This window comes from Globicephala melas, chromosome 11, assembly GCF_963455315.2.
Source record: "Globicephala melas chromosome 11, mGloMel1.2, whole genome shotgun sequence".
Taxonomy (NCBI): domain Eukaryota; kingdom Metazoa; phylum Chordata; class Mammalia; order Artiodactyla; family Delphinidae; genus Globicephala; species Globicephala melas.
Window position 1 is genome coordinate 62776241 of NC_083324.2, and position 27421 is coordinate 62803661.

Consider the following 27421-nt stretch of genomic DNA (forward strand, 5'->3'; position numbering starts at 1 on the left):
AATTCCCTGAATTCTTAAGTTGAGGCCCAGGCAACGCAAAAGCTCAGAGATGGTAATACCCAAGCAGGTCTGGGAATCACTTGTTACCATTTTGCAAGGCTCTTAGTTTTTTAAAGGGGAGGAGCCCCCTGATTGGGCTTTTCAGCCCACTTAATTGTAGATCTCAGTGAGTGAACTCTTCAACTCCCTTTGAGCTCTGTTCATCTAGAGAAAAGTGATGGAAAGGATTTGGAAAGTTCAGTAGTACTTAAGAGTTGTGGGTGTGGGATAGGATTTATTTAAGTCCAAAGGGATAAATGTTGATTTCAAATAGATGTGTGTCAATCTAACACTATATCTCATTTAAATGGGCATTTAAGGTGTGAGATTAGTTTGGGGAGGAGACCAGGCATACAATCTTGGAAGACTGTCTGTGGCTGCATCCCCTTCTGTTCACGTCATTTAAGTATTTTAAAATTGTGGTTTGGGAAAATAAAGACTTCAACTCTCAGAAGATGAGTTTCTGACATTGTACCTGTGGAGGCAATTTAATATTCCCTATAGACTGAATCCAGAACAGTCTAAGTGCTATAAAAGTAGGTGGCCTGGCTTATTCCCTTGACTGCAGAGCAGGCTGAGACTGGGCAAGAGTGGCTCTGGACCTGGTTTACACCTCCCTCTTTACCACCTCACTAGACAGCTTACAAACGTTCATGGATTTCCTGATGGTAAGTCTGTTGGTGAAGAGTCCTTTCCCTGGTTCCTGACCCTTGAGGTTGCCATTTAGCCCTTTGATTTACCTTTTCCCTTAGTCGAATTTACTGGTCAAAACCTTAGCTGTATCCCATCCTCTCCTTGAGGCATTGTAATAGTTTCAGGAGTCTGATCCCCATTTTGGTTTGAATTATTGTCTTCCAAAGTAACAAGCACAGTCCCCAGCTCAACCAGAAGGAACAATTATGGAATCCTACCGTGGGCAGTATTACCTCCCATGCTCTTTCCAGCTCTTGTAAGCATGGGTTCCACTGTCTCTTTTTTTTTTTTTTTTTTTTTTTTGCTACCTCTTGCCGTTTGCTCCCCTTTAATGTTTCCATAGTAATCATTAATTCAGAGTTCCTTTGATTGTCTTATTTTTCAATAAACACCATTAATCTAGACGTTGTCAAACTGCTCAGTCAGGAGGTGTGGCAGTGAAGATAAAGGCAAGGCCCTTGCCTTGTCTTTGAATCTTGCTTTATCAGTGCAGTTAGCTCGTGGTGCAGTTACTGGGCTGATTTGCTCTAAGATGAAGGCATGACAGTCTTCCAGATGATTCTTTCTAATTGCACCCAAATGTGTGCACCCCAGTCCAAGCCCTGCCAGCCTTGCTCTTGGATTCTCTCAGCACTATCCTGACTGAAAAGCCCTGCTTCCCTGAGGGGCTCCCAGGACAAGAATCAAACAAAGCTGGTTGGAGTTACTCTCTGAGGCTTGCCAAGAATAACACAGGGGAGGACTCGCTGATCAATGAGAAAAGGACTCCCAGAGAGCCAGGAAGGGGACTGGGAATGGTAGATGGAACTGATACATGATGATTCCATGATCTCCGTCTTTGCTTCTTTCCCCTTTCCTGGATCGTCACCCTAGTTCAAGCTCTGCAGAATCCCACTAGCAGGTCTTGCTGTCCCCATAGTTTACATTCTGGGAGCAGGAAAAGGGGTGACATTAGACAGCAGATCACAGTTTTTAATAAAATTATAAGTTTTAGCAGTGCAATATGCAAAGATCTGTAAAGAATTTAAGAGGGTTCTGATCTGAGAGATTTCTGAGAACTGTTCAGATATATCTGGGAAGGATGAGTAGTGTTTGTGTCAGGGAGGGCGGGAGTGAGCACTGCCAGCAGAAGAAAGTGATGATAGTTCCCTGGTGGTCTAGTGGTTAGGATTCCGGCCTTCCACTGCCGTGGCCTGGTTCAATAACTGGTCAGGGAACTGAGATCCTGCAAGCCATGCAGCATGACTCGAAAAAAAGAAAGGCGCGGCGAACGGCGGCCGGAGAGTAGCGCCCGCGCTGCGGCCCGCGGAACCGCACCGCGACCGCCCGGGCCGGCCCTAAGGAGCGCCCGTCGCCGCCCCGGCCGTCGCGCGCGGACCGAGGAGATGTGGGACATGAGGATTTGGGATATGAATTCATTTGAAAAACCACTTTGGGATTATGAACGTGATTTCTGATGAAACTGGATTGGAATAATTTTCATGATCTTTGTATATTTATATATATATTTTTAATTTTGCATTTGACTTAAAGTGCCATGAGAAAATTTGCATATTGCAAGGTGGTCCTAGCCACCTCCTTGATTTGGGTACTCTTGGATATGTTCCTGCTGCTTTACTTCAGTGAATGCAACAAATGTGATGAAAAAAAAGAGAGAGGACTTCCTGCTGGGGATGTTCTAGAGCCAGTACAAAAGGCTCATGAAGGTCCTGGAGAAATGGGGAAACCAGTCGTCATTCCTAAAGAGGGTCAAGAAAAGATGAAAGAGATGTTTAAAATCAATCAGTTCAATTTAATGCCAAGTGAGACGATTGCACTCAACAGATCTTTACCAGATGTTAGGTTAGAAGGGTGTAAAACAAAGGTGTATGCAGATAATCTTCCTACCACAAGTGTGGTGATTGTTTTCCATAATGAGGCTTGGAGCACACTTCTGCGAACTGTCCATAGTGTCATTAGTCGCTCACCAAGACACATGCTAGAAGAAATTGTTCTAATAGATGATGCCAGTGAAAGAGACTTTTTTTTTTTTTTTTTTTTTTTGCGGTACGCGGGCCTCTCACTGTTGTGGCCTCTCCCGTTGTGGAGCACAGGCTCCGGACGCGCAGTCTCAGCAGCCATGGCTCACGGGCCCAGCCGCTCCGCGGCATGTGGGATCTTCCCAGACTGGGGCACGAACCCGTGTCCCCTGCATCGGCAGGCGGACTCTTAACCACTGCGCCACCAGGGAAGCCCGAAAGAGACTTTTTGAAAAGACCTCTAGAGAGTTATGTGAAAAAATTAAAAGTACCAGTTCACGTAATTCGAATGGAGCAACGTTCTGGATTGATCAGAGCTAGGTTAAAAGGAGCTGCAGTGTCTAAAGGCCAAGTGATCACCTTTTTAGATGCTCACTGTGAATGTACAGTGGGGTGGCTGGAGCCTCTCTTAGCCAGGATCAAACATGACAGGAAGACAGTGGTCTGTCCTATCATTGGTGTGATCAGTGATGATACTTTTGAGTACATGGCAGGACCTATGGTGGATTCAACTGGAAGCTCAACTTTCGCTGGTATCCTGTTCCCCAAAGAGAAATGGACAGAAGGAAAGGTGATCGAACTCTTCCTGTGAGAATACCTACAATGGCAGGAGGCCTTTTTTCAATAGACAGAGATTACTTTCAGGAAATTGGAACATATGATGCTGGAATGGATATTTGAGGAGGAGAAAACCTAGAAATTTCCTTTAGGATTTGGCAGTGTGGAGGAACTTTGGAGATTGTTACTTGCTCACATGTTGGACATGTGTTTCGGAAAGCTACACCCTACACGTTTCCAGGAGGCACAGGGCAGATTATCAATAAAAATAACAGACGACTTGCAGAAGGGTGGTTGGATGAATTCAAGAATTTCTTCTATATAATTTCTCAAGGTGTTACAAAGGTAGATTATGGAGATATATCATCAAGACTTGGTCTAAGACACAAACTCCAATGCAGACCTTTCTCTTGGTACCTAGAGAATATTTATCCCGATTCTCAGATTCCACGTCACTATTTCTCTTTGGGAGAGATACGAAATGTGGAAACAAATCAGTGTCTAGATAACATGGCTAGAAAAGAGAATGAAAAAGTTGGAATTTTTAGCTGTCACGGTATGGGAGGTAATCAGGTTTTCTCTTACACTGCCAACAAAGAAATTAGAACAGATGACCTTTGCTTGGATGTCTCCAAACTTAATGGCCCAGTCACAATGCTCACATGCCACCACCTAAAATGCAACCAACTTTGGGAGTATGATCCGGTGAAACTAACCCTGCAGCATGTGAACAGTAATCAGTGCCTGGAGAAAGCCATAGAAGAGGACAGCCAGGTGCCCAGCATTAGAGACTGCAATGGAAGCCGGTCCCAGCAGCAGTGGCTTCTTTGAAATGTAACCCTTCCAGAAATATTCTGAGACCAAATTTACAAAAAAAGAAAAAAATAAGGATTGACTGGGCTACCTCAGCATACATTTCTGCCACATTCTTAAGTAGCAAAAAAGGAAAAGTGCTTTCCTCCTGCAGGATGTAAGGTTTATCAGCCATTAAAACTTAAACTGCTCTCTCTTTCACTAGCTGTGAACCGGCCTTCCTGTCCAAGGACGTGAAACTACATAGTAGCGAGATTGTGCACACTGATGTTTACAAGATTAAGAGTCTTTCATCAAGAATCATTGTAAAGAATATTCAGACTGAAACAATCTACAAAATGTGCTTTCCAGAGAGCAGCACCTTTTATGGTTTGCTTGCACATCAGTCATTTCTGCTGAATGTGCTGTTATAATGAAGAGATGTCCAAGATTTTTTTTTCTGATTAGAACTGGTAGCCAGTATATTAAATATTGATATAAAAATAAATGAAAAAGAACTGGAACCAGATTCAGAATCATGAAAACATTTTTACAACAATTTAAAAAACTATATTAAACAGGGTTTAAAGGAAATTAAAACAGAACTATGAGAAGTACAATTTGTTATAGTATAGTATCAAATTTCTATATAGATTTTATACCTCAGTGGGGGAAAATAACTGATTCCAATGACATTTCATTCTGTTTCATCTGTGATAGTCATAGATGCTTTTTTTTTCCTTGGGGTGCTGAAATTGAGCTGAAAAAGTGGCTCCTTGAACGTAGTTTTAATTGCTTTCTACAGTTGTTTTTTAAATTTGGTTTGTGGGCTGTTGGAATTGTAATTTTTAATTGCCTTCAAAAAATGGAGATTTAAAATAATGTCTGGTTTCACTGAACAAGTTTGATATCTCAGTTGCTCTTGGGTCAGCTGGCTTATAGACTTTCTCTCACACACAAATTTCTTATTAGATTTTCAACTTCCTAACTCGATTCAACTGATTATGTTTAATACCCAAGATTCATACTACTGTACTACAGATTGGTTTTCACAGCGATAAATCTTCTGTTCTTTGTTTATGATTCCACTCAATAGACGGCCTGCAGAAGTGAGTTATTATTTGGGTATTTGGAGATGATACGTTTGACGGTTTTTTGGAAAAAACTTTTTTCACTCCATACTCAGATGTGCTTCATTGTCAAGTGCATATTTAGATTAGGTTCTTGAATTGTAATGTTGATCTGCTGCTTTTTTTTTTTAATAAAATTTGACTGAAAATGAAAAAAAAAAGAAAAAAAAACAGTGATGGTAACTGTCTGAGAGCAGGTGGTGCTGAAGCAGCAGAAAAGGATGCGTGCTTCCAGATAAAGCCAGAAAGTTGGGAAAAGCTAGATCAAGGAGATCACTTAGGCCACAGTAAGAATTTGAATTTTCATCCTGAAGACTTTTAATAATAGCTCTCATCTATTGAGCACTTACTGTATACCAAGCAGTGTACTAAAAACAAACTGTAAACTCATTTGGTCCTCATTATGGTCCTTTGAGGTAAGTCTTTTTTTCTTTTAATTATTTATTTTTATTTTTGGCTGCATTGGGTCTTCGTTGCTGCACACAGGCTTTCTCTAGTTGCAGTGAGCGGGGGCTACTCTTCATTGCGGTGGGCCGGCTTCTCATTGCGGTGGCTTCTCTTGTACGGAGCACCAGCTCTAGGTGGGCGGGCTTAGTTGCTTCACTGCATGTGGGATCTTCCTGGACCAGGGATCAAACCCGTGTCCCCTGCATTGGCAAGCGGATTCTTAACCACTGTGCCACCAGGAAAGTCCCTGAGGTAATTATCTCCATGTAACAGGTGAAGACCTGAGGCAGAGAGTGAAGGAATTTGCCCAAAATCGCAACACAGCCAGTGAGTGCTGGAACTGGGATTTGAACCCAGCAATCTGGCTCCAGGAACTGCTACACTAAGAATTCCAGTACTGTGGTCTGGTGGGAAGCTAGGAGACATACCTACTTGGAAGAAATTGCAGTGGGAAGAGTCATACTGGGTTAGCGGGGCATTGAGAATGAATGCAGAGTGACACTTTAGAAAGCATCGGCGGTGGTGGGTCCCAGCAAGTGAGCATAGTGGTTTGGAATGGAACTATGAAAAGTTCCATAATGAAAAGACGTGGGTAGATTTGAAAACTATGTAGGAAATAAAATAGATGGGACTATTCTCTGAAAGTTCTTATTTTATCTTCACATACCAAAGGAAGAGCAGAGGGGTGTGTGTGTGTGTGTGTGTGTGTGTGTGTGTGTGTGTGTGTGTGTGTGTGTATCCCTCAGAGCTTTCCAGTAGTGGAAATTTGATGGTTCCTTGACTAAAGGAATGCCACCTTGCTGACTGTCAGGTTTAAATGTAGCCGCCGCGAGGCTCGCCTAAGGGGCAGGAGTGCTAAGGCCCGTGTTAATCGCCACGGAGGGTCTTTGGCGCCACCTGGTGAGCATATTACCAATGACACCCTCCTGAATCTCCGTTCTAGATATTTTTGTGCCCACCCTCCCATCTTTTGTTTTTCATTTTTTTGCCTGCGCTGTGGGGCTTGTGGGATCTTAGTTCCCCTACGAGGGATTGAACCCGAGCCCTCGGCAGTGAAAGCGCGGAGTCCTAATCTCTGGACCACAAGGGAATTGCCTCCATCCTCTGACGTTTAGGTCTTTCTTGCCTTCTTACCTCCAGCTTCAGCTCTTGAAACATGAGCCTTCACTTTTCTGACCCAGAGACCATTATCTCCCTTTACCTCTGAAGCATCCCTGGTTCTTTGATACCCCAGTTCCTAGCGCTCATCCTCTGTAGACAGCCCCTCTTGGTCGGCTTCTCTGGAGTCCCTGCCTCAGCCTTCCATGAGATGTTGTCTGTCATGTTACCGTCCTTGCCCTCTTCTCCTTATTTGCACAGTATTTCTAAGCAATTTCATCCATTCCTCTGGAGGCAACTCCCACTCATAAAATCTATCTCTTGTCTAGACCTTGCTCCAGAGTTCCAAATCTGTTTTTCAGGGACCTCATAGCAATGTCCCATAGGCCCCTGGCACTCAATGCATACCCAGAAAAGATCCTGTCTTTTCCCCCAAACATTTCCCTCTGTGAGTTATCCGTTTATGTAACAAGCATTCGTACAGAACTCATTAATGTGCCAGACATTTAGAATGCCTTTAAAATTAAGTCCTCATAGGGAATTCCCTGACGGTCCAGTGGTTAGGACTCCACGCTTTCACCGCCTTGGGCCCGGGTTCGATCCCTGGTCGCGGAACTAAGATCCCGCAAGCTGTGCTGCACAGCCGAAAAAAAAAAAGTAAGTCCTCATAATAATCCTGCGAAGTAGATACCCATCACCGTTTCACAGATGAGAAAACTGAGGCTCAGAACCATTCTGTTCTACAGCGGATAAGTAGCAGAACCAGTATTGCTAAGGTATCATTACCTTCCCTGGTGACCTGCCTGCTGGTCTCACCCTTGCTCTCCGCTTCTCTGCTCAGCCATTGAGCCCTCCTGAGCCTTCTTCTTCTCTCCTTTCAGTGCCCCCACCACCCCGGCTGGACTGTCACAACTCTCTTCTTCCTAGTCTTTTTTTTTTTTTTTTTTTTTTTGCCGCAGCACATGGCATGTGGGATCTTAGTTCCTCCAGCAGGGATCAAACCACACCGAGTCCTAACCACTGGACTGCTGGGGAATTCCCCTCTTTCTAGTCTTCTAGCCACAGTCCCATTTCCATGGACTCCATCCCCCACACTGTTGCTGCCAGAGAGATCATTTAGAAAAGAAATCTGGTCATGTTGCTTATTACCTTTAAGGATTAAACTCCTTTGCAAGGCCTCTCTCTAGCCCTTGTCATCTCTATAAGGTATATATCTCTATATATATCTCTATAAGGTTATATAGTTGCACCCTTCCTTGAACCCTGTGCTCAACTCGGAGCTGAAGAGAGGCCTTCCCGGATTCTCCCATACTGTTTATTGCCACTGGACCTTGGCACGTGCTGTTCTCTCTGCCTGAAATATGCTCTTTCCCCCATCAGCAAATCCTACACAATCTCCTACATAGTGTTAACTCCCCTATGAAGACTTTTTTTTTCTTAATTAATTAATTTATTTTTGCCTGCGTTGGGTCTTCGTTGCTGCCCGTAGGCTTTCTCTAGTTGCTGCGAGCGGGGGCTATTCTTCTTTGCGGTGCGCGGGCTTCTCATTGCGATGGCGGAGCACGGGCTCTAGGCGCATGGGCTCTAGGTGCACGGGCTTCAGTAGTTCTGGCTCGTGGGCTCTAGAGCCCAGGCTCAGTAGTTGTGACGCACGGGCTTAATTGCTCCACGGCATGTGGGATCTTCCCGAACCAGGGCTCAAACCAGTGTCCCCTTCATTAGCAGGCAGATTCTTAACCACTGCACCACCAGGGAAGTCCTATCATGGGCACTTTTCATAGTGACCTCTTTAGTCCACAGAATATCCCTATCGCATATGTATTGTTCCTATTTTAGAGATGAGGAAATAATAACAATGTGTATAAGATCGTAGAGCTGGTGAGACCGTGTAGTGCTGATTTCAAAGTTTATATTCTTTCTTCTATGCCCAGAGTTTCCGGTTATATTATAGATATGAGCAAAAAAGGAATTCAGAAGTGAAATTTTTGTTAACTCCACCAACCGGAACTGAAGAATAAGGAGATACACACACACACGGACACACACACGTCTGTCTATCATCTATTGATCTATCAACATCTTTTTTTTTTTTTACATCTTTTTTTTAAAACAGATCTTTATTGGAGTATAATTGCCTCACAGTACTGTGTTAGTTTCTGTTTCACTACAAAGTGAATCAGCCATATGCATACATATGTCCCTATATCCCCTCCCTCTGGAGCCTCCCTCCCGTCCTCTCTAGGTCATCGCAAAGCACCGAGCCGATCTCCCTGTGCTATGCTGCTGCTTCCCACCAGCCAACTATTTTACATCCGGTAGTGTATATATGTCAATGCTACTCTGACTTCACCCCAGCTTTGCCCTCCCACCCCATGTCTTCAAGTCCATTTTCTATGTCTACCTCTTTATTCCTGCCCTGCAACTAGGTTCATCAGTACCTTTTTTTTTTTTTTTTAGATTCCATATATATGTGTTAGCATATGGTATTTGTTTTTCTTTCTGACTTACTTCACTCTGTATGACAGACTCTAGGTCCATCCACCTCACTACAAATAACTCAATTCCATTTCTTTTTATGGCTGAGTAATATTCCATTGTAGATATGTGCCACATCTTCTTTCTCCATTCATCTGTCAGTGGACATTTAAGTTTGTTCGATGTCTGTCTATTGTAAATAGTGCTGCAATGAACATTGTCTTGCATGTCTCTTTTTGAATTATGGTTTTCTCAGGATATATTCCCAGTAGTGGGATTGCTGGGTCATATGGTTGTTCTATTTTTAGTTTTTTAAGGAAACTCCATACCGTTTTCCATAGTGGTTGTATCAATTTACATTCCCACCAACAGTGCAAGAGGGTTCCCTTTTCACCACACCCTTTCCAGCATTTATTGTTCCTAGATTTTTTGATAATGATAATGGCCATTCTGACCGGTGTATGGTGATAACTTATTGTAGTTTTGATTTGCATTTCTCTAATAATTAGTGATATTGAGCATCTTTTCATGTGCCTCTTGGCCATCTGTATGTCTTCCTTGGTGAAATGTCTATTTAGGTCTTCCACCCATTTTTTAACTGGATTGCTTGTTTTTTTTATATTGAGGTCCACATACTGTTTGTATATTTTGGAGATTAATCCTTTGTTGTTTCATTTGCAAATATTTTCTCCCATTATGAGGGTTGTCTTTTTGTCTTGTTTTTGGTTTCCTTTTTGTGCAAAAGCTTTTAAGTTTAATTAAGTCCCATTTGTTTATTTTTGTTTTTATTTCCATTACTCTAGGAGGTGGATCAAAAAAGCTCTTGCTGTGGTTTATGTCAAAGAGTGTTTTCCTCTAAGAGTTTTATAGTGTCTGGTCTTACATTTAAGTCTTTAATCCATCTGGAGTTTATTTTTGTGTATGGTATTAGGTAGTGTTCTAATTTCATTCTTTTACATGTAGCTGTCTAGTTTTCCCAGCACCACTTATTGAAGAGGCTGTCTTTTCTACATTGTATGTTCTTGCCTCCTTTGTCATAAATTAGGTGCCCATATGTACGTGGGTTTATCTCTGGGCATTCTATCCTGTACCAGTGTTCTATATTTCTGTTTTTGTGCCAGTACCATACTGTCTTGATTACTGTAGCTTTGTGGCATAGTTTGAAGTCAGGGAGGCTGATGCCCCCAGCTCCATTTTTCTTTCTCAAGATTGCTTTGGTTATTCGGGATCTTTTGTGTTTCCATACGAATTGTAAAATTTTTTGTTCTAATTCTGTGAAGAATGCCATTGGTAGTTTGATAGGGATTGAATCTGTAGATTGCTTTGGGTAGTATACTTATTTTCACAATATTGATTCTTCCAATCCAAGAACATGGTATATTTCTCCATCTGTTTATGTCATCTTTGATTTCTTTCTTCAGTGTTTTATAGTTTTCTGAGTACAAGTCTTTCACCTCCATAGGCAGGTTTATCCCTAGGTATTTTATTCTTTTTTTTTGCAGTGGTAAATGGGAGTGTTTCCTTAATTTCTCTTTCTGAGTTTTCATTGTTGGTGTATAGGAATGCCAGAGATTTCTGTGAATTTTGTATCCTGCAACCTTACCAAATTCATTGATTAGTTCTAGTAGTTTTCTGGTGGCATCTTTAGGATTTTCTATGTATAGTATCATGTCATTGGCAAACAGTGACAGTTTTACTTCTTTTCTGATTTAGATTCCTTTTATTTCGTTTTCTTCTCTGATTGCTGTGGCTAGGACTTCCAAAACTATGTTGAATTACAGTGACGAGAGTGGACATCCTTGTCTTGTTCCTGATCTTAGCGGAAATACTTTCAGTTTTTCACCATTGAGAACGATGTTGGCTGTGGGTTTGTCAAATATGGCCTTTATTATGTTGAGGTAGGTTCTCTCTATGCCCATTTTCTGGAGAGTTTTTATCATAAATGGGTGTTAAATTTTGTCAAAAGGTTTTTCTGCATCTATTGAGATGATCATATGGTTTTTATTCCTTAATTTGTTAATGTGGTGTATCACATTGATTGTTTTGTGTATATTGAAGAATCCTTGCATCTCTGGGATAAATCCCACTTGATCATGGTGTATGATCCTTTTAATGTGTTGTTGGATTCTGTTTGCTAGTATTTTCAGGATTTTTGCATATATGTTCATCAGTGATATTGGTCTATAATTTTCCTTTTTTGTGATTTTTTTTCTCGTTTTGATAACAGGGTGATGGTGGTTTCATAGAATGAATTTGGGAGTGTTTCTCCCACTGCAATTTTTTGGAAGAGTTTGAGAAGGATCAATGTTAGCTCTTCTCTAAATGTTTGATAGAATTTTCCTGTGAAGCCATCTGGTCCTGGACTTTTGTTTGTTGGAAGGTTTTTAATTACGGTTTCAATTTCATTACTTGTGACAGGTCTGTTTATATTTTCTAATTCTTCCTGGTTCAGTCTTGGAAAATTGTACCTTTCCAAGAATTTGTTCATTTCTTCGTGGTTGTCCATTTTATTGGCATCTAGTTGTTTGTAGTGGTCTCTTATAATCCTTTGTATTTCTGTAGTGTCAGCTGTGATTTCTCCTTTTTCATTTCTAATTTTATTGATTTGTGTCCTCTCCCTTTTTTTCTTGATGAGTCTGGCTAAGGGTTTATCAATTCTGTTTATCTTCTCAAAGAACCAGCTTTTAGTTTTATTGATCTTTGCTATTATTTTCTTCATTTCTATTTCATTTATTTCTGCTCTGATTTTTACAATTTATTTCCTTCTACTGACTTTTGTTTTCTTTGTTCTTCTTTCTCTAGTTTTTTTAAGTGTAGGGTTAGATTGTTTATTTGAGATTTTTCTTGTTTCTTGAGGTGAGATTGTATTGCTATAAACTTCCCTCTTCGAACTGCTTTTGCTGTCTCCCATAGGTTTTGGGTCATCGTGTTTTCATTGTCATTTGCTTCCATGTATTTTTTAATTTCTTCTTTGATTTCTTCAGTTATCTCTTGGTTATTTAGTAGTGCACTGTTTAACCTCCATGTATTTGTGTTTTTTACAGATTTTTTTCCTGTAATTGATTTCCAGTCTCATAGTGTTGTGGCCAGAAAAAGTGCTTAATATGATTTCAATTTTCTTAAATTTACCAAGGCTTGATTTGTGACCCAAGATGTGATCTGTCCTGGAAAATGTTCCATGTGCACTTGAGAAGAAAGTGTATTTTGCCACTTTTGTGTGAAATGTTCTATAAATATCAATTAGATCTATCTGGTCTATTGAGGCATTTAGAGCTTGTGTTTTCTTATTTATTTTGTTTGGATGATCTGTCCATTGGTATAAGTGGGGTGTTAAAGTCCCTTACTATTATTGTGTTACTCTCGATTTCTCCTTTCATGGTTGTTAGCATTTGCCTTATGTATTAAGGTGTTCCTATGGTGGGTGCATAAACATTTATAATTGTTATATCTTCTTCTTGGATTGATCCTTTGATCATTATGTAGTGTCCCTCCTTATCTCTTGTAACAGTCTTTATTTTAAAGTCTATTTTATCTGCTACAAGTAATGCTACTCCAGCTTTCTTTTGATTTCCATTTGCATGGAATATCTTTTTCCATCCCTTCACTTTCAGTCTGTATGTGTCCCTACGTCTGACGTGGGTCTCTTGTAGACAGCATATATATGGATCTTGTTTTTGTATCCATTCAGCCAGTCTGTGTCTTTTGGTTGGGGCATTTAATCCATTTACATTCAAGGTTATTATCGATATGTATGTTCCTATTACCATTTTCTTAATTGTTTTGAGTTTGTTTTTGTGGGTCTTTTTCTTCTCTTGTGTTTCCTGCTTAGAGAAGTTTCTTTAGCATTTGTTGTAATGCTGGTTTGGTGGTGCTGAATTCTCTTAGCTTTTGCTTGTCTGAAAAGTTTTTGACTTCTCCACCAAATATGAAAGAGATCCTTGCTGGGTAGAGTAATCTTGGTTGTAGGTTTTTCTTTCATCACTTTAAGTATATCCTGCCACTCCCTTCTGGCCTGTAGAGTTTCCACTGAAAAATCAGCTGATAACCTTATGAGGATTCCTTTGTATGTTATTTTTTGTTTTTCCTTTGCTGCTTTTAATATTTCTTCTTTGACTTTAATTTTTGTTAGTTTGATTAATATGTGTCTTGGAGTGTTTTTCCTAAGATTCACCCTGTATGGGAGTTTCTGTGCTTCCTGGACTTGGGTGACTATTTCCTTTCCCATGTTAGGGAAATTTTCAACTATAATCTCTTCAAATATTTTCTCAGACCCTTTCTTTTTCTCTTCTTTTTCTGCGACCCCTATAATTCGAATGTTGGTGCATTTAGTGTTGTCCCAGAGGTCTCTGAGATTGTCTTCAATTCTTCTCATTCTTTTTTCTTTATTCTGCTCCTCAGCAGTTATTTCCACCATTTTGTCTTCCAGCTCATTTATTCATTCTTCCGCCTCAGTTATTTTGTTATTGATTCCTTCTAGTATATTTTTCATCTCAGTTATTCTGTTGTTCTTCTCTGTTTGGTCTTTAGTTCTTCTAGATCTTTGTTAAACATTTCTTGTATTTTCTCAATCCATGCCTCCATTCTATTTCCAAGATTCTGGATCATTTTTACTATCATTTCTCTGAATTCTTTTTCATGTATATTGTCTATTTCTTCTTCATTTATTTGGTCTTGTAGGTTTTTACCTTGCTCCTTCATCTGTGATATACTTTTTTGCCGTCTCATTTTTTTTTTTTTTTTTTTTATGAGTGGGACTGTGTTCCTGTCTTACTGGTTGTTTGGCCTGAGGCTTCCAACACTCGAGTTTGTAGGCTGTTTCGTAGAGCTGGGTCTTGGTGCTGAGATGAGGAACTCAGTGAGACCTCACTCCGATGAATATTCCCTGTGGTCTGAGGTTCACTGTTAGTTCAGCGCTTGGACTTGGAGCTCCCACCACAGGAGCTTCCGCCCAACCCCAGGCTCATGAACCAAGATCCCGCAAGCCACCTGGGGCAGCAAAAAAAAAGGGTGGGGGGGGAAGGCCTTGGCTGTGGAGGGCAGGGCCAAGCAAGGGTGAGGTTTGGGTGGTGGGCGGGGCCAATGCTCAGGACCCACAGGGATGGAAAAGGCCCTGGGGGCTGTGGGGGTGGGGCTTAGGCTCAAGGAACAGAAGGGGCCCAGGCGTGCCCCCCACCCCTGGTCTCAGAGGGCAGGGGACCTCACTTGGGAGCCCAGCAGGCTTCGTGGGCTCGAGTGGGTGGGGCAAACACCCTTCTTTCCTCTCCTGCTCCTCCGATCTGGGATGGCCCCTCCCGCCTGCCTCTCCTTATCTTCCCAGCCTTAGGTGCACCAATCCTGTCTGACCTCCACTTCTCCTCCCCCCTCAGTCCCCCTATATCCTATGTGTTCACTTTGGTGTTCCTCCCACTCCCTGGGTGTCAGAGTCCCCCACCAGCAGCTGGCAGGTGCCCTAGTAGTGGGAAGACCCTAACTCTGCGTCTTTCCACACCTCCATCTTGACTCTGCCTCCTCAACATCTTTTTTTTTTTTTTTTTTTTTTTTGCGGTACACGGGCCTCTCACTGTTGTGGCTTCTCCCATTGCAGAGCACAGGCTCCGGACGCACAGGCTCAGCGAGCCCGCTCTGCGGCACGTGGGATCCTCCCGGACCGGGGCACGAACCCATGTCCCCTGCATTGGCAAGCGGACTCTCAACCACTGCGCCACCAGGGAAGCCCTCAACATCTTTTTAAGTGTAGCTTTGCCCAAGATTTCACCATGCTGTAGAAAAATAATTTTTTTTCACCAAGCCCAACTAAACTGAGTTTAGCTGAAGAAATATTAGGAAGTATGAAGACACAAAAGGAGAAATGAAACAACCTTGTTCCATCAGTACAAGTGAGGGAATCCCCAATGATGACTATTGCTGTGTGAAGAAGAACCAAGATGAGTGGTAATTATTCACTTTGAGTGGTATTCACTCAGTAATATCACTGAGTAATATCTGAATGGTGACTATTCACACTTACCATCCTTTAGGCTTGGCTTAGAGACTGGGACCTTTGTGAAGGAAAAAGGCTGCCAGGGTATAGGTGGTGGATGTGAAGGCGATGGGGCTCTGACCAGCTGGACAGGGTCCACAAGAGGAAAGTTGGGCAGGGGGATATCTCGGCTTGTATTGACTGTGTAAGAAGGAGAGAAAAAGGATGAAAAAATTATAGACCAGGGCTTCCCTGGTGGTGCAGTTGTTAAGAATCTGCTTGCCAATGCAGGGGACATGGATTCAATCCCTGGTCCAGGAAGGTCCCACATGCCGCAGAGCAACTAAGCCCGTGCACCACAACTACTGAGCCTGCGCTCTACAGCCTGTGTGCCGCAACTACTGAGCCCACGTGCCGCAACTACTGAAGCCCACGTGCTCTAGGGCCCACGTGCTGCAACTACAGAAGCCCACGTGCCTAGAGCCCGTGCTCCACAACAAGAGAAGTCATCTCAATTAGAGAAACACGAGCACCACCACAAGGAAGAGTAGTGCCTGCTCGCTGAAGCTAGAGAAAGCCCGTGAGTAGCAACAGAGATGCAGCCAAAAAATAAATTAAAAATAATAATAATAATAAAAATTACATGAACTTTGTAAGACTTTGGAAATTTTGTATCTTCTCCTTTTTTAAAATATTTTGATTAATCTTCTCTCTTTTCTGATTGGGATTGACAATAAAAATCTCGAACATGGATAAAAGTACAAAATTACAAACCATCTTAATATTTTTACCGTTGAACTTAACTCTTGGTGTTCCTGAGATGACTATAGGCAGTGTGATAGTAACTTTTGACTACAGAACATTTTCTCAAAGGATAAGATATTGAGGAAGCAATTGTAGGGCTTCCAGGATAAAATGAGGCTGTGCTTTGAACCTGGGGATGAAAAGGTTGCTGGAAGAAATGGCCAAATTTTATGTGTGTATTTAATAACCATGTAATGTAACAACAACAAAAAAAAGGCATTACATCAGGCTTACTTTATTTTAATTTAAAAAAAGAACAAAAGATTAAAATTATTTATATTTAAAGTACAAAATATCTATTACAGAGGAGTAATTATTCAATCAGTAGCATATATCAACTCATGGGTTCAGGAATCCAATGATCTCTCATTTAATTTCCTGCTATTTTCAAAAACAGCACACACACATTTACATTTCAAATGTAAAGAAAAGCTGGAAAAAGCACGAATAATACTTGACTACCCATAACATAGATTCAACAACTATCAAGATTTTGCCATATTTGTTGCAACTGCACATGTGTGTGTGTGTGTGTGTGTGTGTGTGTGTGTGTGTATCTGCATCCATTGCAAAATAAAGACATCATGGCATTTTCTCTAAATACTTAAAGTTGTCTTGCTACATAACCACAGTACAGTAATCATATTGAAAAAAATTGAAAATAATTTCCAAATATCACTGGTTACCCAGTCTATTTTCCCATTTGTCTCAAAAGGGTCTTTATATCTGTTTTCCCCCAAAGATGTTGCCAAGAATCACCCACTAAATCTGATTGTAATGTCTCTCAAGTCTCTCTTAATCGCCCCCTCCTCCTTTTTTTTAATGTTGTTTTTAGAGAGACCAGGCCAATTTTCTTATAGAATATCTCACATTCTGAATTTGTATGATTATTTCTTCCTGGCTTCATTTGACTTATTCCTCTATCCAATGTATTTTCTATAAACTAGAACTTTGAATAGAAGGCTTGATCAGATTCGGATTAAAGATCTTTTTGACTATAATTCTTCATAGGTGATACTGTGTACTTTTCATCTCATCAAGAAGGATGTGATGACCGTGTTGTTGTCTCATTACTGGTGAAGACAAGTTGGATTGCCGAGCTGAGGCAGTGACAGCCAGATCTCTCTCCTCTGTGAAGATATTTTCTCCCTTTCATCAATAGCAAACAATCTGTAGGCATGATACTTTGGTGTAATGGGACTCTCCCGTTTCCAGTCATCTGTTCTCCTAACATCTAGATGCCTTCCCTGAAACAATTCTCATATTAGGGCTGCAAAATACTGATTTTATCATTCTATTTTTTCCCAGCTGGCCATCATCTGAAAGGAAGACATTTTCTCAACCAGGGAACTATAGAGTTCCTTCTGAAAAGTCAGGATATCTGCTTGTTTTTTTTTTGTTTGTTTGTTTGTTTTGTGTGTGTGTGATTTTTTATTTATTTATTTATTTATTTATGGCTGTGTTGGGCCTTCGTTTCTGTGCGAGGGCTTTCTCTAGTTGTGGCAAGCGGGTGCCACTCTTCATCATGGTGCGCGGGCCTCTCACTATCGCGGCCTCTCTTGTTGCAGAGCACAGGCTCCAGACGCACGGGCTCAGTAGTTGTGGCTCACGGGCCTAGTTGCTCCGCGGCATGTGGGATCTTCCCAGACCAGGGCTCGAACCTGTGTCCCCTGCAGTAGCAGGCAGATTCTCAACCACTGCGCCACGAGGGAAGCCCACTTGTTTTGTTTAAGTACCAATTTTCTTTGTTGGAAATAGAATATTACACCCAGTGATGATAGAAAAGTCTTGTTGTTGTTGCTTGTTTGCTTTATCTTTATTTGATTATTATTAGGGACTCATGCATTTTTATCCATTCAATGTGTTTAAGTTGATTATAGTAATTTTTTTTAATCCTCAAATTGTCCCAAATTTGGCCAGTGGGAGCCCCTTCAAGATGGCTGCTCTTTTCTTTTGACATGACTCTGGTAGTCTTTGAGCACTTTCTTGTTTTCTGAAACAAGCTTGCTTTGTGTTTTCCCTAGCCTAGACTTGAAATAAGTCACTTCTCTAAGAAACTCCAGTTCCTTTTATTGGGTAATGGTATTAGGAAACCACAATCTGTGCTCTAAGGATGCCCATCGCTCCTGAAGGACCATTGCTTCCAGGTTCTTTCATTTGCTAGAGCTAGAAAATATATATATCTATAAATCATTAGGTTAAATTGATGTTTCTAATTCAAATTTAATATTAGGGTTTTAATTCAGCTACTTTTTTCTTTCCTTTTATACGCTAAAATCATGGTTCCCAAATACATTACATCATTCCCGAGTTGCTTTATCCTATAATATATATAAACATAGTTTCAAAATAACAATACAATATTATTACTAATAATAAAACTACTGAATGACTATCAATGCTTTTAGTACTACTTTTTATCCTTAGAATATAGTCCACTAAGAATATACAGTACTGTTTTCTAATAGGAGTTAAAATAAGTCTTCTCTCTAGGTTCAGTTGTTTATGTTTGTTTTAAATTTTAGGACTTTTTGTTTCATGTTTATAAAAATTGTAAAGCATTTGTATATTTCAAAAGTCAATATTCACTTTTATCCCTGTTGCCTCAAACGCATTCCCTCAACTCTGCTCTTCCCCCCTACCACTTTTTTAACAATTTCTGGTTTATCTTTTCAGTGTGGCTTTCTGCAAACATATCTTCCCTCTTTCTTACCCCAAGGTAGCACACAGTATGTACATTCTTCTGTATCTTGCATTTTTCCACTGCATCCTAGGGACCCCTCCATATCAGCTTAAAGAGATCTTCTTCATTCTTTCTAACAGCTTAATGTTTCTCCTCCTCATGGAGGTACCGTAGCTCTTTCAGCTTTTCCATTCTTGTTGGACATGTTTCCAATCCTTTGCTATTACCAAACATGGCATGTCATTTTTGAAAGGCAGATTGCTATATACTAAAACCTGCATACTTACGTTTGGCATTTCCTTACCCATATTAAAATATGTTTTAGGAAAAAAAAGGTTACTTACATTGATTTGTTTTTAATTAAGTTATTAACATCCTTCAGAACATTTGAGCTCCATGGAACAGTTTAGGAAACACCATGGTAGGTGTGCAAACTCATAGCTTTGACAGATGTAGGTGTTTAGTGCTTGGCACATTGGAAGTGCTCAATACATGAAAGCTAATAGTAATCATAAAAGCAATCATGTCAATAACAGCAGAAAGTTTTTAAATGTTTCTTCATTTGGGTGTGTCATCAAGGAATCTGAGAGCTGAGCAGACTATATCTTACTCTTCGGTCAGTTACTGAGTAACTGCCGTGTTCCAGGCGTTATGGTAAGAACTTGTACCTGGAGCAGAGCATATACTGCAGGCCTGAGGGAAGGAATGAAGGAAAAGCGGGAATCCAACCGAGTCTCAGGAGTGGCGCTGGGGCTCTAGGGACGGGGCAACAGAAAGTCTCCGGGAGGCAGAAATGCCAGGGAGTCTTCTCCTGGGAAGAGGAGGTTTACTCAAATTTGGAGCCTCCACAGGAGGTAGAATCAAACCACAAGACAGCCAAACCACAGTTAATGGAAATGACTGGAGATGAGGGGAGAGATGGAGAGAAGGGAGGAAGTGACGTTTCTACATGACGGGTCACGCCCCCGAAGGAGGAAAGAAAGCCTGAGAGGAGGGCCTCCATTCCAGGAGAGATGTCTGTCCACAAAGATAAATGGAGTCTTGTGATCGAAAAGGACTGGAGATGGGTGGTTTATTTAGCAAAGCTGATCAGGGAAGCCTCTGAATTTTTACCACATGTGTTGTGAATGAATGATGAGTTGGAAGCATTGATGTTAAGATCACAGGCAGGAGGAGTCTAAGGAAAGAGAGTATGGCTGTAACTTAATGAAAGAAGGAAGGCCGGAGGAGGGGTGAGGTTGGAGAGCCTTAGCCAGTAAGGAATTGAGAGTCTATCCTAAGTGAGAAAGTCTGAACAGGAGGAGTTGCATGAATGGTTGGGAGAAGTAACATCTCGTCAGTAATTCCAAAACCTGGTCATTCTTCTAGCTGGATATAAGAAACAGAATGTCCAACACAGAGGACAGGTAAATCCTGACAAGGATGGTAAATGGTGGTCCCAGGATGACAGCTGTCTCACTGAGAGCAACTAGTTAAGATCGAAGCCGACACAAGGTTCTGGGAGTTTTATCGACAGTAAAATGGACAGAATACCCAGGGTAGCTGATTGTATTGTAAGGAAATTTGTGATTCATTAATGACGGGTACCAAGAAAACCAAGCAAAGAGAAAACAGGCCGATTATTCATCCCAGGGAAAACACAAAGTTGTCTAGGAAAGGAAGAGCAGGCATGGTTTACTCTGTAGTTTGGCTATGAATACCCTTCATAAGATCATAATAATATAAACACTGAACACCAACCTAGCCAAAATTACAATATAACTATATTAGAGGAAGGGGTGCATGTGTGTGGTTTAAATCCTCTTCTTCCATAGTAGGAAGTAAAGAGAAAAGGCCTGAAGCTGAAAAATCAAGATATAGCAAAGCAAGAATACTATTTAGAGACAGAAGGTCAGTATCAACAGAATTAGTTAAAAACAGTTGAAAACTTATCAACTCTGGGGACAAGAACGTGATAGGAGAAGGGGCTAGAGACTGGAATTGTTTTTTACGCAAATCTGGTAGAACTATTGGATTCTCTAAACTATGTGGATAAAATTACGTTGTTAAAAATTAAAATTTTAAGAAAGAAAGTAGATTGGAAGAGGGGATGTGGATGCAGCCCATGCAGAATCCTCTTTCGGAGAAAGTGATGGGAGGAGCTTGTGAGGTATGGGTTATAGGACAGAGAGGAGATTTAATGTTCTTAGTATACGAGAGTGATGATATGTTTATTATCTGTGGAGAGGGAACTCTGCAAAGGGGGAGAGTTTGAAAATACAGAAGAGAAGGTGACTGTCTATTCTAAAAGAGACTGAAAGAAGTCAGATCAAGAATGCAGAACAGGGCTTCCCTGGTGGCGCAGTGGTTGAGAGTCCGCCTGCCGATGCAGGGGACACAGGTTCGTGCCCCGGTCCGGGAAGATCCCACATGCCGCGGAGCGGCTGTGCCCGTGAGCCATGGCCGCTGAGCCTGCGCGTCCAGAGCCTGTGCTCCGCAATGAGAGAGGCCACAACAGTGAGAGGCCCGCGAACCCCCCCCCCAAAAAAAAGAAAAGAAAAGAATGCAGAACAGGGCTTCCCTGGTGGCTCAGTGGTTAAGAATCCGCCTGCCTATGTAGGGGACATGGGCTCGATCCCTGGTCTGGGAAGATCCCACATGCCGCGGAGCAGCTAAGCCTGTGCACCACAAATACTGAGCCTGCGTTCTAGAGCCCGCGAGCCACAACAACCAAAGCCCGTGTACCACAACTACTGAAGCCTGCGCACCTAGAAGTTGTGCTCGCAGCAAGAGAAGCCACCATGGTAAGCCTGTGCACCACAACGAAGAGTAACCCCCGCTCGCTGCAACTGGAGAAAGCCCGCACACAGCAATGAAGACCCAGCGCAGCCAAAAATTAAAAATAAATAAATTTATTTAAAAAAAGGAATGCAGGACAATTTTTTTTTTAATGAGAGATAATTTACTTTGAGACTAGAAGAAAAAAAAATGTGAGTGTGAAGGCAGATACATAAACCTAAAAGTTTTGGAATAGCTCCATATTCCTTCCAAATTGTTTCTAGTGATTTCTGGGTAATATATGCATAGTGAAAAAAAGCACACTTCTGGTCAAAAGAGGACACTTTTTTTTTTCTGAAGTATAGTTAATTAACAATGTTGTGCTAATTACTGCTGTACAGCAAAGTGATTCAGTTATACATATATATACATTCTTTTTTTAATATTCTTTTCCATTATGGTTTATCATAGGATATTGAATATAGTTCTCTGTGCTCTACAGTAGGACCTTGTTGTTTATCTATTCTATATATAAGAGTTTACATCTGCTAACCCCAAACTCCCACTCCATCCCTCCCCCAACAGCCCCGCCTTGGCAACCACCAGTCTGTTCAAGACAGGACACTTTTATGACTTTATTAAACATAAGGACAGAGATGAGAGAAACACGTTTCCAAGGATGCATCAAGTTAAGTTTTAAGTAAAAGATCAGCAGAGACCAGGGCACTATGGGGACAGACATCTCTTGCGGTGTCTTCTGAGATCTTTCTCTGAGAACGACCCGACTCCTCACCCCAGAGGTGGGTGCCAGCCACCACCATGTTTGTACTATGGGATCTTGGTCCCCTGGTCACAGTACATTGGGCTGGGGTTGATACTTTCCCCAAGTTTGGGCAGTCATTTGTTTTTTCAATGATTTAAAATTGTGACTGGGAGACACAGTCTCTGTGGGCGGCTAGAGCTGAGGTGACATACAAACACAGGACCTATAGGGTTGACATGTCGGCTGAAAAGGACAGTCAGTCCATAGGGAGAGAATATGGCTGACGTACCGAGGGATCTAGAAAACAGGGACCATATGGCCCAGAGAGAGAGAGCAAGACGGACTGCTCTGCGTTCTGCTGGCTCTTCCACTCTGAGTTCTGTTCCTTGCAGGGCCTGGCTCAAACCCACCCTTGGGTTCTGAATACCACTCTTGTGTCTTTATTGTAAACACCCTCTCCTTTTGTCTATAACCACTTTAATAGGGTTTCTGTGACTGGCAAGCAAAAACCTGGATTAGAACAATCTTCTCCCACTTCCATCCGAGTCCTCTTCTGGCCATCGATTTCCCCCCATTTATTCTCTCTTGGGAAATCCACAGAGTCCTCATAATCTCTTGGTTTCTCTCTTTTCCGGGACCAAATGCTCCCAGTTCCAACCCCCATCTTGCCCCTACTCACCTGTATCTTGCTCAACTTTTTCTTTTTTGGCTGTGTGGAACAGCACGTTCCCTAACCGGGGATTGAACCTGTGTCCCTGCATTAGAAGCACAGAGTTTTAACCACTGGGAAGTCCCTTCCTCAACTTTCATGCCCTAAAAAAACCAGGTTTTCCAGAAAGCCCTCCTGGACTACTCAGACCTCAGGGATCCCCTCTTCCAATGACCTCCAATAGCACCAGACTCTGTCCATGGATCCCTGTTCCCAGACCACAGCCTGGGTCCAGGATGGCTTCATCGGCACCATCTAGAGCATGTTAAAATATTACAGACTCCCCGTCACCACTCTCCCCAGCCCCGAGATTCTAATTCAGTAGATCTGGGAGAAGCCTGTACTTTTTAAAAGGCTCTCAAGTGACTCTTCTCTGTATTCCAGTTTGAAAACCATCAATCTGTACCACTCACTTGGTACTTGACATAAACTACTTTGTATGGTTAGTTACCACTTTGTGTGCATTTTAAATTTTGTTCACAGTAAAGTAAAACCTTCCAGCCCACAGATTTAGAGAGCATTCAGGTGGATCTCTCCTAGACCTTCCTCTTACCAGATACCTTGATGATCTACACTGCTACCCTCCTACCTGATATGATTGACCCCAGGCAGAAGATATGGCCATCCTACCCAAGCCTTGGGCCTCTTTGTCATGCTTGGGACTCTAGGGAATGTAGAAAAAGGAGATGACATTGTAGATCATGGCTGCATACCAATGGACTCTTCATGACAGAGTAAATCTGGACAAGACTGAAATTTCCATGAACGTTTCCTCTCCTGGTGCCCTGTAGAACTGTCATTGGTTGCGGGGAGTTGCAATGAACAGGATACTCTGCGTCCCTTTTGGGGCAAATCCGAATTCAGGATGTTGATTTCATGATGTCCATGTGAAACAGTCCGTTCGCACGTGACACACAAGGGGACCCAAACCGATGAGTCAAATGGAGCAAGACGTAGCTAGACTGGCCCGGGAATGATTGTCAATCCCCAGTAGCAGGTGGTCATGCTCAGTAGTCATCCCCAGAAGTCCCCACTTCCAGATCCCAGCATCCCTTACACCCTGAAAGAATTGGCCAAGACCTGGTAAAATGAATACAGTGCAAACACTGTTTAAAATTTTACTGCTGCTAGCCAGGGCTTTGGGTAGAGCAAGAAAGTGTGTGTGTGTGTGTGTGTGTGTGTGTGTGTGTGTGTGTGTGTGTTTTGGGGGTGGGAAAGGGAACTCCTTGGTGCCCCACAAGTCTCTGCCTTGAGTACAGGAGCCAAAAAGGAGGAGACCTGTAGGACAGAGGTTGATCCCATTCAAAGTCAGCACGGTGGGGATGAATGTGGTAGACTCTGACACTGAGCATCCAAGGGCTGTCAGACACTTGCCAGGAAGCCGTAGGGTGTCTCCCCTACCTGTTTCTCTCAGAAGGGCCATTACCTAAAGTAGCAAAAACCATATGACCAATGTTGTCCCAGCTCACACTTCTGGGATCCCATCTCTGCCCACCTCCCCCAAACCTGACACCCTCGCCTCACCTCTTCTCTTCTATTCCCTGCCTACCACTCGTCCCTGACCCCACCCCTCCCCACAGAATCTCTCATCCTCCACCCTAGTCCCATGCAGAGTCATCTGCTTTCCTCCCCACCAGACCCCCGGGGCCTGCGCACCTGGGGGTGCTGGACAGGCATGTGCCTGTGATGATGAGGATGACGCCCACGAGGAAGCCGGCCAGGCCAAGGGCCAGGCCGAGGGTGAAGACCAGGGTCTCTGTGGTGTCAGGCAGCAGGGTAGGCACCTGGGGCTCTGGGAGAGAAAGAGAGGGTCAGGGGGTCGGGCAAAGGGATTCCAGAGTGAAGGACACACGGGTGTGAGAAGGGGGGCCTGGGGAGGGGGCTTCGTACCCCAGTGCTTAAAGAGTGGCTGGTCCAGGCCCCAGTGCTCCACCTTGCAGTCATAGAAGTCATCCACCGAGGGCACGAAGGGCAAGTAGTGGAACTTCCGGAACAGATGGTTGGGCTGGGCATAGAAGCTGGTCTGGGCCACCCCCTCGGTGATGGTCTGACCGTTGCGCAGCCAGGTGATATTGATGACAGGGGGGAAGATGTTCTCCACGACGCAGATGAGGACGTTGGGCTGGCCCAGCTCCACGTGAGACTTGGGCAGCACAGTCACTCTTGGGGGCACTAGGAGGAACCAGGCCCTGAATCCCACAGGCTCAGCCCTCCAGCTGGGCCTTATCAGGGCTGGGATTGAAGGGTGTTTCCTCCTATTAGCTTTCCGAGAGCAGGGAATGGTCTAGGATGGTGACACCAGGACAGAAGCAGGGGGACAGAGGGATGAGAGATTGTGGAGGGCAGAGGGGGCCCCCGGGGTTCCTGTATCTGCCAGGTCCCTGATGGGGCGTACAGCGGGAGGGGTCATTTCTCAAGAGGAAGAGGTTGCTAAAGGAATCTGAGAAGATCCAGCACCTCCTGGGAAGGAAAGGGCCTGAGCACAACAGTCTCAGATTCCGAGAGTGGAGCCCAGGAGTCAACAGAGGCCTGTGAGGGGGAGAGGAGGCTTCTCTGGGCCTCCCCTGCCTGCCAGGGGCTTAGTGGAGGGGGGCACAGAGGAAAGGCCGGTACCGTTGGCGGCTCTGGTACGGTTCGAGCGCTCCACCAAGACGTCCAGATGCGCTTTGATCATCGTGATACTGGCCAGCCCATGCTGCGGGTCAAAGTAGGCAAAGTTGCCAAATTCAGGCAGACGCCACACAGCCTCCCTCTTCTTCAGGTCCACAGAGAACAGCTGCTCTCCATCGAAATCGTGGGTGAACTGACCCGAGCCATCATAGGACTGGTAGAAGGCCGGTCCGTAGGAGCCCATGTGGTCAGCTGTATTGGGTGAGTTCAGGGGTCGGGGGAGAAAAGAAAAGGTATCAATCTCATCCATCAGATGTGATGTATTGAGTCTCTGAGCTGTGCCCCATCCTTGGTTCTGTGTGGGGGCAGAGTCCCGTTCTGACGCTGAGCTGGTCCTTGGAGAGTAGAAGGGTTGCCAAGGGACGGGAGGGAGAGGATGGAGGGCATGGGCACATCTGCTGCACACTGGCCAGCACAGAGTCATGGGTGCAGCCCGGCATACCGGTTTGGGAAGAAGAGAGGTTGCCTAAACTCAGGCTTGGGATCCCCAGAGTTAACTCTTGGCTCTGATGGTCTGCCCCAGCTGTGCTACCAGGTCCTGTGTGTGAGATGAGAGGTGAGTAGGGGTGGGATGAGGAGAAAATAAGTAAGGTTAAGAGCATCCATGGACCTTTGGGCACAGAGACGCAGCACAAGAGGATGTGAGGGAAAACAGGTGATAGCGGGCAGGAGTAAGAATTAAGATTTGTGACCAGAGACTGAAGGGATAGAAAAAGGCAGCCCAAGGTATTGCAAAGAGCAGTGGAAAAGGAGTCAGAAGTTCAGGGTTCATGTCACAGCTCTTCTGTCTCAGAGCATTATGATCAAATGTGTGTCTTCCCATGACTGAGGCTCAATTTTCTAGAAATGGGGAGTTAGGTGTTCGTTGATAAGATGCCTTTATAATTCTATGAAATTATTTGTGCAATGATCATGAGAAACCACCATGTGCCCAGCACGATACCAGGCCCCAAGGAAATACAGACAAACCAGCTGTGGACCCCGCACACAAGGAGCTCAAGTCTAGAGCAGGATAAAGACAGATAAACAGCTACCTATTGACCTGGTGATAAATACAGCAATAGAAAATGGGCTCGCCCGAAGCCAGGAAGTGGTACAGAAATCAGGATGCTGGGCAGCAGTAGGACGGAGGTTTGGGTCTCAGAGAGGAGGGAGGAATGAGGAGGCACCTGAATGTGATGCTGGGCTGAGCTGCACCTGTATTTTAGGTCCAGGACAGACCTGATAGAGGTGAGAGGGATGCGGGTAACAGAAGTTGCCCATAAACCAGAGGAAAGGAACTGTTCACTCTCTGTACCATCTGGCGTGTAACCCCACGCCCTTAATCTCCTCTCCTCACCCAGCACCCTCTGCACTCACCCTTGATGGCCCCAGCTTCCTGGGGGCTCAGGAGGGTCATCAAGCTGTGGAGTCCCAGGACCAGCCCCCCACTGAGGACCATTGTCCTTTGGTGCTTTAACCAAATAAGTCCCAGTCGGTGTGGAGGGTAAAGGAAGAGGGGGAAGGTAAAGAGGAAGAAACAGATTCTAGGATGAGGGAGCCCCCTGCTGTATTCAGCCAATCAGAGAAATTCTCTGCGTTAAATGTAGCTGTTGCTGGGGAAAGAAGTAGAGGAAAGAGCCTGGGTGAGAAGATGGAAGAATTCATTGGGCCCACGAGCACCAGGGAGGCTTGGTCCACAGGAAGCCAAAGGGATGGGAGGGGCTTAGATTAACTGTTTCTACATCCTCCAAGAAGGTATCCTGTGAAGGGAGAGGAAAGGCCATCAGAGCACCGCATAGCTGAGCTCAAACAAATCCTCTATCTTAATCCATGGTATAGGGACT

General features: G+C 43.4%; 1 protein-coding gene and 1 pseudogene across 1 annotated transcript; one reads left to right on the forward strand and one right to left on the reverse strand.

The window, feature by feature from the left end:
- Window positions 1–2258: 2258 nt before the first annotated feature.
- On the forward strand, window positions 2259–5342 carry LOC115844150 (polypeptide N-acetylgalactosaminyltransferase 1-like; annotated as a pseudogene).
- Window positions 5343–24232: 18890 nt separating this feature from the next.
- LOC115844161 (HLA class II histocompatibility antigen, DO alpha chain) lies at window positions 24233–27057 on the reverse strand. Its single transcript, XM_030840999.3, has 5 exons — window positions 26955–27057; window positions 25539–25787; window positions 24816–25097; window positions 24582–24717; window positions 24233–24351 (listed from the first exon to the last, which is right to left on the reverse strand). The coding sequence occupies exons 1-5, from the start codon at window positions 27034–27036 to the stop codon at window positions 24348–24350; spliced, it is 753 nt and encodes a 250-aa protein (XP_030696859.3). The 5' UTR covers window positions 27037–27057; the 3' UTR covers window positions 24233–24347.
- Window positions 27058–27421: the final 364 nt, after the last annotated feature.

Bases quoted from the DNA above. Each gene is read 5' to 3' on its own strand.
- LOC115844161 (XM_030840999.3), bottom strand. From the start codon at position 27,036: ATGGTCCTCAGTGGGGGGCTGGTCCTGGGACTCCACAGCTTGATGACC. The intron at 25,098-25,538 runs GTACCGGCCTTT...GGTTCCTCCTAG, and splicing joins CCGTACCAGAGCCGCCAACG to TGCCCCCAAGAGTGACTGTG. The intron at 24,718-24,815 runs GTACGAAGCCCC...TTTCTCTCCCAG, and splicing joins GCCACTCTTTAAGCACTGGG to AGCCCCAGGTGCCTACCCTG.